This window comes from Azolla caroliniana, unplaced genomic scaffold (genome assembly GCF_043228905.1).
Source record: "Azolla caroliniana isolate FFs.n. ecotype wild unplaced genomic scaffold, voAzoCaro1.0.p SCAF_1, whole genome shotgun sequence".
NCBI lineage: Eukaryota > Viridiplantae > Streptophyta > Polypodiopsida > Salviniales > Salviniaceae > Azolla > Azolla caroliniana.
Window position 1 is genome coordinate 1,739,464 of NW_028230436.1, and position 13,392 is coordinate 1,752,855.

The window sequence follows — 13,392 nt, forward strand, 5'->3', positions numbered from 1 at the left end:
TCCAATGTTTCCATACAAATTTGACATTAGAAGGTTCTCCGTGTGAAGCTCTGTATTTACAATGAAAAGTGGGATACATGATGGTAATTATACCTTGCCTCATCAAGGTAATTCACTATATGGAACTTATAGAAAGAAAATGTCATCAAATTTACTACGATGATTTAAAGCATATGGAATACAAATAAATAGTACAACTTTTCAATAAAGTGAACAAAAATGAAGTCAAACCTAAGTCTACGATCTTAACTTGTTGTGTTATTCATGCATGCCCTGGTACATTATGGCGCAAAAAGAAACACAAGGTTTAGGCATATCAAATTTCACCTCCTATTGTGTTTTCTTGCAATTTTATTCAACTTACCAATTATGTAGCTTCTTGAATATATGTATTACATCACTTGACATGAATAATACATTTATAGTAGTTATGTTTATTGGAATGTTGTTGCCATTGCCCATGGTTAGCTTGGCTATTCGTGGAAAAGTGTTTGAATTAATAAGAAATGGGAAGGGTTGCAAGCAATGCAAACAATTTTCTCACAAGCAATGCATCAAAAATAAATTGTACAAGCATAAACTATAGTACTCATGTTGTGTCCTTATATGAAAACCCTTAAAGATGAGGATAATAATGGTTCAAAAAATTAACCAATCCTTTGTAAGAAAATTGGAAGGAATGGTCATGCTATATTTAAAATAAATGCGTTGGTATGAAAAATGTTTCCAATAGTTCCAATCAGACACACCAATTATATGAGCCAATAATTCATCTCTAAACATACATATTCTGTTGTTGCATTGTTGTCGCCTCATATTCATCCTTCGTGAAAAATAAGGTATTTCACCCAACATTGTTACAATGTGACCTACAATCTCACCACAACATTATGTGTCATTCTAGTGCATTTCAAGGTGACAATATAAAAATGCACATGATTGAGACTATCGTTAGCTTATATCATTAGGTTTGGAAATTGTGAAATGTTTTAAGTTGCGTTTAAAAGATGTCAATGAGTAGCGTAATCACTTTTGTTTGTGAACCATTTCTTCGTACATTGATGGTAGTAATGAAGGTATAAATATTTGTAAGCAGTGATTTTTAGCTTAAAGGTCAAAGTGTTTAGTTTAATATATTTTAAACATTTTTCATAGTTGGTCCTATGGCCCAATGGATAAGGCGCTGGTCTACGAAACCAGAGATTCCAGGTTCGACCCCTGGTAGGATCGAAACGGTAACCTTTTACGCTTTTTTCATTGGGCGTAACAAAATATGCACACTTGAATCTTTTTAATTATGCAAGCAACCAACTTATGTCGTGAATTTATTCTAGCCCCTCACAAGCACACTATTTAGTTGACGAAAATATATTTTCAAGTATGTTAGACTTTATCACTAATGAAGTGAAGAGATATCTCATTAGAGAAAGCACCCCATTAGGTTTCTACCAAATGAAAAAACTCTTCTTTTTCAATAGACTAGTTAACTGCGGTTACCCTCCGTCCTTTATACTAAAAAGCTATAAGAAAATACCTTTTAATCTTAGAAAAACACTCCTATATCAACCCAAAACTATTAGTTCCCTTAACCCCACAATCTTTTAACTTAGATACACCAAACATACCCCAAAACTAGGCATTCATAGTTTTCTAAAAAATCTCTATAATGACTTAATGTTAGATCCCAAGCTTACAAGCATCTCACGCCCTTTCGTATGTTGGACAAAATCTAAGTCCTTACATGCCCTCCTAGTTAAGACTAAGTTTTCAAACAATCCACCAAAATCCCCCACTTAAAACTAAGACTAAAGTTTCAAACAATCCACCCAAATCCCCCACTTAACACTAAGTTTTCAAATAATTCACCCACATCCCCCACTTAATATTATCCTAAATCCCCCTTTTTCATCACATTAAGAACTCCCCCCTCACCATCATCATTATACTAATTCCCCCTCTCTCATTCCCTATCACTTTCCTACACACATTTCTCTCTCTCTCTCTCATCACCACATTCTATTCTATCTCATCTACTACACAAATCAAATCCTCCCCACTCCTTTTCTCTCACTCCCTCTTCCTTCCCACCCCTTTATAAATCACATTCTCTTGTTGTAATGGTCTTTGCACTGAAGAGCTCCATTATTGAGTGAAACTAGTTTGCCTAAGACCACTACCCTCTTTGAATTAAAAACATCACTCTCTCTCTCTCTCTCTCTCTCTCTCTCTCTCTCTCTCTCTCTCTCTCTCTCTCTCTCTCTCTCTCTCTCTCTCTCTCTCTCTCTCTCTCTCTCTCATTAGTGTATGTTGCCTACTTTCTCTTGTTTAGCTTAAGCACCCTCTAATCGTCGTGTGCCTATCCCTACGCACTCCTTGTTTCGACCATTTGGTCCTAGTAAGATATCTAATGTATTTTAAATGTTTCTTAGAGTTGGTCCTATGGCCCAATGGATAAGGCGTTGGTCTACGAAACCAAAAATTCTAGGTTCGACCCCTGGTAGGATTGAAACATAACCTTTGACGCTTTTTTCATTGGGCGTAACAAAATATGCACACTTGAATCTTTTTAATTATGCAAGCAACCAACTTATGTCGTGAATTTATTCTAGCCCCTCACATTCACACTATTTAGTTGGCGAAAATATATTTTCAAGTATGTCAAACTTAAATTAAATTGTAGCATGTCAATATCAGGTAATTACATGTTTCAGTGATGATACCATGTTGTAAAAGCATAGTTTGAAAAATTTGTTTTGGAACCCTATCTTTTCAAGTTCATGTGATGCAACATCGAGTTAACTTCAAATCTAGGGCAACATGCATGCAATCTTATATGTATATAATAACCTACACAAACAACAAATCAATCAATAACAATATGTTAGAGTTATGGTCTAACGTAAGCATATGATGAGATAAAAGATATAAGAAATAAGAAAGGTGCGAGAGAAAGAAGGGTGCCGATCCACCTGACCACCCCCGAGCGAAGGGATCAAGACAGACTGGAGCCTCGATCGGCGTCCCATACCACCGTCGTGGCGTCAATCGTACCTAGTGTTGGCGTGCTCGCTACAAGAGTTGACCCACCACAATAACAAAGTCTCGACGTAGTCAAGATATGATGAAATGAGGGTAGCTAGGTCTCATATTTATAGCGACACCCAAGGCCCCCAGGCAAGTTCACACTTGGCCTAATGGGTTGTCTCAATCCCGAGGATTAAAAGTAATCCTCCCCTTCTTTACACTCTCGTTTAACCCTCACACTTATCCACGTGCATAGAATACTACGGTAAATTCTCACCACAGGATATTATATGATCATGCCCCTAACACAATAGGTCGTATGATGTTGGGTGCCATTAACGAGGTGAGGAGTATTTGTGGAATGTTGGTTCCACAAGTTATTTGTTAGATCCAAACATGCATTTAGTAATTATCTCACACACACATACACAGATAAACATCTCATGCTTGGTACATCTCGTGTTTATCTCATAATCGCCTCAATGGTATATTCTCTCTCTCTCTCTCTCTCTCTCTCTCTCTCTCTCTTATACGTGACTCACGTAATCATTCCTTCAGGTGTTCCTCTTTGTTAACTATATCAATGGGTTGGAAATCAACTTTAAAAAAACCAGTTCCTCATCAGTGTGAAGAGCTCATCAAATATCAATTATATGGAAAGGAGAATGGGATTCTTGAAGAGGGGGAAATTTATTACAATTGTAGGGTCACACATTATAAGGTCACACTCTCTACCGAAGGAAAAGTTGTTCCAAATGAATCATTACTTTTCCTTGCAAAGAGATGCAAAAAAGAAGGAAACTTGGCTTGTGCTAAGCAATTACAAAACCTTATTATAAAAATGGTTTGTTATCATACATCACTATTGCTATTCATATGATAGACATGTTGTCCTCCCTTGGAAGTTTTTCTGAAGTTAATGAAATATTCATCATTTTGCCTGAGGAAAATGTATCTCCATGGAATGTTGTGATTTCTTCATTTGTCATATGTTCAATAAGGTGGAGTCTCGTATTGAACCAGATTCAAATATTTATATTAATGCTATAAAAGCGTGTTGTAGCTTAAAAGACTGTGAAGCACTTGAAATGTACAATAAGATGAGGGAGTCTCATATTGAACGAGATTAAGATATTTATAGTAATGCTATAAAAGTGTGTTGCATCTTAAAAGATTGTGAAGTATGCAAGTTAATACACAACTGTACAACTGAAAGTGGTTATGACTTGAATGTCTTCATGAGCAATGACACTAAAAATGCAAGGAGATTCTGATGGGGCGTGAGATGCATGTTGAGATTGAAAGAAAGGGGTTATTGGATGAAAACATTATGCTTGGACGTGTCGAACATGAATAAGATTGGCTACAGCCATTCAGCATGGCTATACAATATTCATTGTAATATTGGATTATCTTGTATATTGCCTCTGGTCACTTTAATTTTAATACCAATGGAGGATAATTTTTTATGAAAAAAAAGGTCACAATTATTCTACAAAACTAGTTCTTCATTGGTGTGAAGAGCTCATAAAATATTGATTACATGGCTAGAATTCTTAAATACGAGGAACAATATTATAATTCTTATACGTGACACGATTCTTATAAGGTCACACATGTGTATGGACCATGTATAAACAATTAAGGAATCACATGTATAGTTTTTGTACAACACATAGACTATGTGTATGTGTATGAGAGAGGGTAACATGAGTGTAATTTTACTTTCTCGCTACCTTCTCATGTTATCATCGTTGATTGCAACTACTCTCTTGATATCAACATTGGAAATGAGAGAGCTCAGGCTCAAGGGGATTGCAATTTTGTAACTACTCATTAGTTTCCCCACTACTTGTGTGATCATACATTTTGTTGGAAAGTTGAATTTGATATTGTGACATTATATATATACACTATATAATATTATATTCCTTGTCTAACAAGTATGTTCTAGAGTCTAACCTAATGTGTCCTCTTTGTACAAGTGCATGTTCTGAATATATTTGCTAACCTATGTTGCAAGTATGTTTGCTACGTTGATCAATCATCATTGAATTGTATTTGATGTTAACCTCGATATTATTTGAGCACCTTGGCCCCCTAATTTCCCAATAACACCAAAGTTGGAGACAATTATGGTTGTTGTCATAGAACAACTAGTCACTTCGATCAACACATAATCCATCCTCACTCAGTATCCTAAGAATTGGGTGTGGATTCACTCGATCAAGTTCCATTCATACATATTAATGGTGCTTCTATTAAACATTCTAATTGTAGTGAATTGTGGTTATTCAAGCACTTTGGCCCCCTAAATTCCCAAAAACACCAAAGTTGGAGACAATTATGGTTGTTATCAGAGAACAACTAGTCACTTCGATCAACACATAATCCATCGTCACTTTGTATCCTAAGAATTGGGTGCGGATTCACTCGATCAAGTTCCATTCTTACATGTTAATGGTGCTTCTATTAAAAATGCTAATTGTATTGCTTTTATTTTATTCAAAAGAGAGGCTTAAAGTATGACGAATTATTTTTGGAAATATAAAATTATATAGTTGGCGATTGTGATGGAGGATTTCAAGGTAAAATGCATCAAGATCTCATTCTAAGATTTGTTTTTGAAATATCTCTTTAATTTGGAACGGTTAACAAACAATCATTATTTACATTAACAATGACAACAAACAAATCAAATATTTGCAATGGGCAACACTAATGCTTTATTATCATGAACACAATCTAGATGTTACGAAGTTTTGACAACTCAAGAACATCCAATATCAATTGATAGCATACTGATTAAATGAGAGACAATGCAGAGAAGCTTGATATAAGATATTATATATCAGATGGAATTTTGATTATATATATGGGATGAGATTATGTATCGGGTAACAAATGCCATGGGTAACAAATAAGTTGTCGTCATAGTGATTTACTTTATTATTTTATAAAATGTTGTCTTTATCATACAAGCGGGCATTTGGTCTAGTGGCATGATTCTCGCTTAGGGTGCGAGAGGTCCCGAGTTCAATTCTCGGAATGCCCCAACTTTTACTTTACTTTCAAGAGGAGAAATACCCCAACTTTTACTTTACTTTCAAGAGGAGAAATACCCCAACTTTTACTTTACTTTCAAGAGGAGAAATACGTAACGATTTCAAACGTCTATTACTACTCATGTTCCTTCTTCTTTTACTCTATTGGACAATATGCATCGTGATGGTAAAATTGATGTATCTTGAACACGACTGTCAATCATCAGTCTTTTCAGAATGCAAGAGAGAAATACGATACGATAAGGAACAAGGTCTTCTGGTTCTTGTAAACTACTACTCTAAGCCACTCATTTTTCACACCGGAGTCTGGAACAAGGAATCAGAAGGAGTTTGTCTTTATTTTTTTCACAGATCTTGAAGGACCAGAATCAGCAGCAGCAGAAGAATATATAACAGCTCAGTCATAGCCTGTTTCATGTAAGCAAGAGGAAATACTGTATGTACAACCGAAGAAGATCTTACCCTAAAATAATATGTCCTATGCATTAACCCTACCTACCTAGCTCTAATGTGTAAGTTCGCCTTATCCAAGTAGTAGGGATACTTCATTAATGTGTTATCAAAGGAGAGTAACGTGCATGGGTACATTCATTACGAACGAAAATGCTGCCATGCGAGAGTTTAATTCAACCAATGCAAAGCAATGTCATTACGGTAGCAGATAAGGCACAATAGAATTATTTTTAAATGAAATAACGGACAATGGATATGATGTGCAAAAAATGGATGAAATAGAGGAACTGCATGTTTATGTCAGATAGAACCAGCGAGAATCTTCAATCGATGAAGATAGAAGCTGTCGAGAGAGAGAGTTTAGCTTTAGTAAAAAAAGGCCTGTAAACCAACCCAAAAAGGTTGTGACTCTGTGAGTTCGGCTCTTTCGTGTGAAGTGTAAAAACAACTTTTTCATACTGTTTGAGATCGAGCGAATGAAACAGTTGTTGCTTGGGAGAAAATAGCTTTTAATTAAACCTTGGGATTCACATACTTTCCAGAACACCATAGAGTGAAAACGATATCATTACAATTTATCCAGCAAAGCTAATTTGAATTATTAACAAAAAACTTAACTTCAACATGATGATACGACGATCATTGAGCATTGACAGGGAGCCATCACAATAATTTACGTCCACCCTAAAATAAGTTTATTAAGCATGGGCATCAATTAGGTGTTTATGCCAATGGTTTACCATATCGTCAAACACTTATGTTACTAGTACTTAATATCATTATGGAAGTCATGGATTGGAATTTTGAGATTGCTTTTTGTGATCAATGATCATTAAGGTTCGTTTGTTAGACCTTCAATGGAGCCACAATTTGTCTCATGAGCAGCATGCACAAGTTAGCTTTGACAAAGTCAAACATAAAATTCATTGAGTAAATTATTATTATGATTATAGGAAGGAGAAAAAGAAATGTTTTTTTGCTAGGTTGACTTGTTTTAGATATAAGTCCCTTGCTACTAACTTAGGAGGATTCAAATTGAAGAGGGAGGACAAAATAGTCACATGGTTCCATTTCTCAAAGAATGAAAGTGTAGGAAAATGGCACCAAACAAATGAAGTGAACATGTCCTTACTATAAACACAAATATATATTTCAATATGTATTATCATACATTTTCAAGCACTACTCATGAATGTTCTACTGATCAACAATGTCTAAGCACCCTTAAGCTTTGGAATGGAAAAAAAAAGATTGAACTCCCATTTCTAAAGGAGGTGATAGCATATTATTTTGGGATATACTTGTGGGAGATCATTGTAAGGGCAAAGAAACATATACATACACTTTACATTTGTCTAGGTGGTTTAGAAACAAATCACTCTAGAATTAACCATCTAGTCACTTTCAAGAATGGAAGAGCACCAAGTGGCTGAATTGTTGTTTTGGTGGATTGCATAATAGGAGTCACTTCCAAGATACTAGCTTAGAAAGAAAATTGTGGCTTACCCAAAGGAATATGAAAGAACCATGGGAGAACACACCTCTACTAGCTTTTCCATTGTACATAGAGAAAAACAAAACTTAAATAGGTGAATAAAATTTCTATATAAAAGAAGGCTAGACTCTAGCCCACAATACATACGTTATTACCTAAGGTTAGTGTGATCTGTATAACCATAATCCACACACCAAGAAGGTAAATCATGTAAATGAAGAAACAAATGTGAGTTTAGAACATCATACTTACCCTAAGTGGAGGAAACGGAGAAGATTGGTGTAGAAGTCATACAACTCACCCTCTAACCCTATGTCCACCTTGCATTTGCTAGGCAAGCCTTTGTCGTGTGAAATGATCATAGACCGGCCAAACTACCATGCGCACATTAAAATTCAATCCCCCATAAATAATCAATATAGTTAGCAACAGCAAATATTTCAAATACTGCTAGCATTAGTTTAAGATGCACGTTCTGACGTTTTTCCACTTACTTTTCCGTAATGTGATTCTTCACACAGGAGAATTGCTAGAGCTGCATCTGGCATCTGCATCATTTAACCACAATAGATCTGACTGATCTGTTGTTGAGGTATGATTAAAAGCTTTACACATAGTTAAGACTGTGATATATTTGAGGCTTGATGATGATGACCATAAATTATTACAACCAATATAATGATGGAGATAAAAGCTTTACACATAGTTAAGACTGATATATTTGAGGCTTGATGATGATGACCATAAATTATTACAACCAATATAATGATGGAGATAAAAGCTTTACACATAGTTAAAACTGTGATATATTTGAGGCTTGATCATGATGACCATATAATATTACAACCAACATAATGCTGGAGATAAAAGCGTTACGCATAATTAAAACTGATATATTTGAGGCTTGATGATGATCATTGATGACCATATAATATTACAACCAATATAATGATGGAGATAAAAGCTTTACACATAGTTAAAAGTTAAAACTGTGACCTATTTGAGGCTTGATGATGATGACCATAAAATATTACAACCAGTATACCTATATGCTTCAGATATGCCATGATAAAAAAATTATACGTCATTTACACTTGAGGTTTGATGAAAGAAAAAGATTTGCATATGATCTTAAGTATACTGTATGATAGCGATGAAGAAGAAGAAACAACATATAATTGATCTGCATTGAAGTGAGTTGATGATTAGGGATATCCATGTTAACATACCTCCCTTATTTCATTCTTCAAACATAATCTAGCACAAGCTTCTGCAACTCGCAGCAAGCTGTGGAGTGTCACGAGGGATGGATATTCACACTTATCCTCAACACAATCTATGACATATTCCTGGTCACGTCTCAAGGCAAGATAGTACGATTGAATAAGCTTACGAGCTGAGTCACTAATGCTCACTGAACCGATTCTCGTGGCTTCCACTAAATGATGTTGTAAATCTGCAGATAGATATTGATTCTTCATATTACTACTATCCAAGCGGCTGATAAGAGCTTGTAAAAGCTCTCTATCATTAGAATACAAATCCAAAGACTCTTGTAAGACGATATCAAATCCTTTCACTAGCATATTAGTTGAATTCTCCGAAGATTTGTTTGTATGTTGGTGATTTCTTCCAAGAGTAGCCCAGATAGTAGCACCGGATCGATACTCATTTGCACCTGTTGTCTGCCAATTATCAAATCTAAATTTTCCTGTTTCTCTTACTGCATCGGATAGTATTGTTATTTTAGATTTGGAGAGCACAGAGATGTCAAGAATAAGAACTCCTCCTTTAGCTAAATCAAGTTGTCCTGCATATAAAATTTGTGTGTCTCCTGAGGAATCTTCTTGCTTTAACTTCGACTCAAGCTTATTATTAAACATGCCTTCTGAACCATACACACTTCTGGAAGCATATAACCCTGCTGCTTGAAACGAGCTCATTGACATAGCAGAAGGAAAACCTTCAGTAGAAATAAGTATATGGATCTGTTTCCTAATTGAGCTGAAAGGAGAAGCGGCTATTTTCTGTCCAGATGCAGAAAGAAGACTAAAGTGATTGAAGCACTCAGGCATATTCTGACTTTGATCAGATTTAATGGGATTAACGTTCAGGTTGCTTGATACCAGGCTTAGCAGAAGAGACACGGGTAAAAGCTTTGGCCATACCTCATATGTATTACGGCCATGACATATGGCCTTGCAGAGCTTATCCAAGGATACATTAAGACCATCTTTGGTGCTGAAAATCGACCCCTTCTGGAGAGAAGGGGCGGGGAAGACTTTAATAGAATTTAAGTTGAAAGGTGTGAAGATATTGTTGGCGATGATCTTCACTTCAGCAAAACTATAGCCACTCGGTGGCAAATTTACAGATTTATTGCAAGAAATAGTTGCTACCATTGAAGCGTGGCCGATGATTGATACAGAATCTCCTATCTCAAGCTTTCCTGTCAGATCGTCGAAGAGAGAAACCAGGAATGTTGATTGCGAGAAAGGTATATCTGAAGCGACGCTTCGCACTGGACCAAGAAGAACTTCCTGTTTTCGACAGAATGAATGGAAAGAGCTTTGATTAACATAGAATACTCATGCGCACTATATTGAGGATCATTAGATTATATACACAATTCAATCTTATGACGAGAGGATTTTTTTGTTTTACGACTTGATAGCGGAGAAAATCATGTGATTCAATGTCTTCAAGGATCCATGTGCGGCAGCACCCAGAAGAAGGAAGCATAAGCTCAGCTCCATAATACAAATCGTAAGTAGATTTGCAGAGTTTGCAAATAAAACGCTGGCGAAATATAGTGCCAAATCTTCCTTCTGTCAAGGAAGACTGACTTATATATTATCCAGAGATTGAACATGAAAATCAATGAAATCAGAGTAGCATATAATAAAAAATTAGTCAAATATTTGCAGTACACAGATATTAGTGTACAAATTAAGCTGCACGAGAAGCCAAAAATATATAGATATGACGCTAATGAAATACAGCACAAAATATCCTTTATGAATGATATTGATTAAACAAAGTTAAGCAGGCCATTCACAAAATCTTAACTATGCCGAAATAAAGTAGCTATATCCAGAATTTGAAACAAAGATTCAAGAAAACAGATAGAATTTAGACATGGCACTGCCAAAATACTGCACACCGTCATCTGTCAAAGAAGACATATCCAGAGATCGCCACCAAAAGAAAATAAAAATGGAGGGAGACATTCAGAGAACTAGCAGACAGAATTCAGATATCGTACTCACGAAAAAATACCGGCACCTTTTATTCTGCCATGAAAGTAGACGTTTAATGCTGCGATTGAAACACAAATCAAATGAAGGGCCGGCATATTATAGCTGAGAAGCTAAAGTTGAACACGAGGAAACCGCAACTCTTCTGCCAAGGATTAAGAAGCATAAATACAGCGAAGTCTCTAGCAATCGTTCCTTGCGGATCGTCTAGGTCAACTCGTTTAGATATAACGATGATAAACAAAATTTAGTAAAACTTCTGTCAAAATGAATAGGCAATATTATCCAGAGAGGTCGACGCACAAATTAATTATTAAGCAAATGATTCAGAAAAGAGAGACAGAAACTTCATGTAATGCTGAGGAAAAACAGTAAATTTTATTTTGCTATGGAATCAGACGTGTAACCTAGAGATAGATATATAGCACAAATTAAGCTAAAGAAAAGACAGAATAAGAATATGTATGATCTCAGGATATGTCCTTCGAATGCTCGATATGGCATACACGATGCCATAAACGTGAACAAGCTGCGATATGCGGGAATTAGACATGTCCTCGTTGAAGCTGTAACTAGAAGAGGTCAAGTCTACAGAGCGACGATGTAAAGCTTCGACAGGAAGGAGAGGAATGGGAACAGAAGTGAGACGAATCCAAAGCCGAGAGCCGCGAGCAGGAAGAACAATATCTGACAAACATGAATCATTTACATAAAGCTTCGCTTGGTTCCTGAGCAGAATATCTGATCGGTACTGATCGTTAGAATTGAGTTGACTAAGAACATGGTCCATTACTTCTGTTGCAAATGTGTCTGGATCTCGTAGAACTGATTCAGCGAGTTCTTGATCATGGTCTAGAAGTTCCATGGCATCGAGCTCTAGAACGTCTAATTGTTCATCACTGTTCGATAGCTTTTCTGCCAGTATCGCAACCTGTGAGCCACTCTTGCCGCCATAGCTGGTGCTTCCTGCGTGACTTAGCTGTTGATCTATCCATAGAGCAGCTAAATTCTCCACGATCAAGATTCGATTACTCTGATAACTTGATGATGGCGTGATAGGGTCATTATTGCTGGTGCATGATCTTGAACTTAGTGAATCATTAAAAAGATTTGGTCTTTTTTCCACAGAATTCTGCTTCTTTTCTACAGCTCCAGTAACATGATCAGAAGCAGAAGTAGGCGTAGTTGATATATTGGTCGACAATAAAAACTCTCTTTCCTCATCTTCTAGGTTGTTGGAGAATGTCAAGGTGCTGCTGCTACTGAAAGATAATCTGCGTTTTGTTTTCTGTGGAATGTTGGAATGATCACATCTTTCTTCAGAGTAAGAATTGCATTTCATCGGGAGCTTCTGAAGTAGATCTGAACCAGACCTAATATCTGCTGAGGAATACTGGCGTTTCATCTTCAGCATGTTCTGAATTAATTTTGAGTCAGACCTAATTGCTTCTGACAAAGGTTGGCGTTTCATCTGCAACATGTTCTCAATCAGGCCTGAATCGGGCTTTTCTGGTGACGACGAAGAATCTCGTTTAATCTGCAATGTCCTCTGAATTAAGTCTGTTGCAGATCTTTCCGCAGCTGACCAATGACGTTTTATTTTCGATTTCTGATAAATGTCTGGATCATTGCGTCTGCTTGCTGAGGAAGAATGGCGTTTCATCTGCACATAATCTGATCAATGACTGGACGGTTGTGTCTTTCTATTGAGAAAGGCTGGCGTTCCATCGGCAATATAATCTGGTCCATGGCTGAATCAGATCGCATCAGATTATACGAGAAAGCATGGCGTTTCATATGCTACTTATCGTGGATTACGGCTGCTGTATATTCATCAGATCAGATCGACTTCTTCTGTTGATGGAGAATAATAATGTCATAAATCCATTCGTAACCTGTGAAGATGAAGAGATGATTGGGAAAACGAAGGACATGGCGACTGCTGCTACCGCTGTTGTCACGAGGTGGAAGATGTAGTATACTCAGTATAGAAGTTAATCTTCTTGTCGGGGGATAGATCTGCAGTTATTGCTCACGGTAGCCATAGCCACTTGAGGTTTCTCAGGGCCGTGCCTCCCTGGCATTTCCATACAGCAAC

General features: G+C 36.5%; 1 protein-coding gene and 1 non-coding gene across 2 annotated transcripts; one reads left to right on the forward strand and one right to left on the reverse strand.

Moving 5' to 3' along the window:
• The first annotated feature begins 6,007 nt into the window (after positions 1 to 6,007).
• TRNAP-AGG (transfer RNA proline (anticodon AGG)) lies at positions 6,008 to 6,079 on the forward strand. The gene has a single exon. It is a non-coding gene; the product is annotated as a tRNA-Pro (tRNA).
• A 2,137-nt stretch (positions 6,080 to 8,216) lies between these two features.
• LOC147868207 (uncharacterized) lies at positions 8,217 to 12,957 on the reverse strand. The gene is made up of 4 exons (XM_087339480.1): positions 11,815 to 12,957; positions 9,267 to 10,577; positions 8,532 to 8,585; positions 8,217 to 8,411 (listed from the first exon to the last, which is right to left on the reverse strand). Exons 1-4 carry the CDS (start codon positions 12,955 to 12,957, stop codon positions 8,286 to 8,288), a joined length of 2,634 nt encoding a protein of 877 aa, XP_087195606.1. The 3' UTR covers positions 8,217 to 8,285.
• Between the last annotated feature and the right edge of the window lie 435 nt (positions 12,958 to 13,392).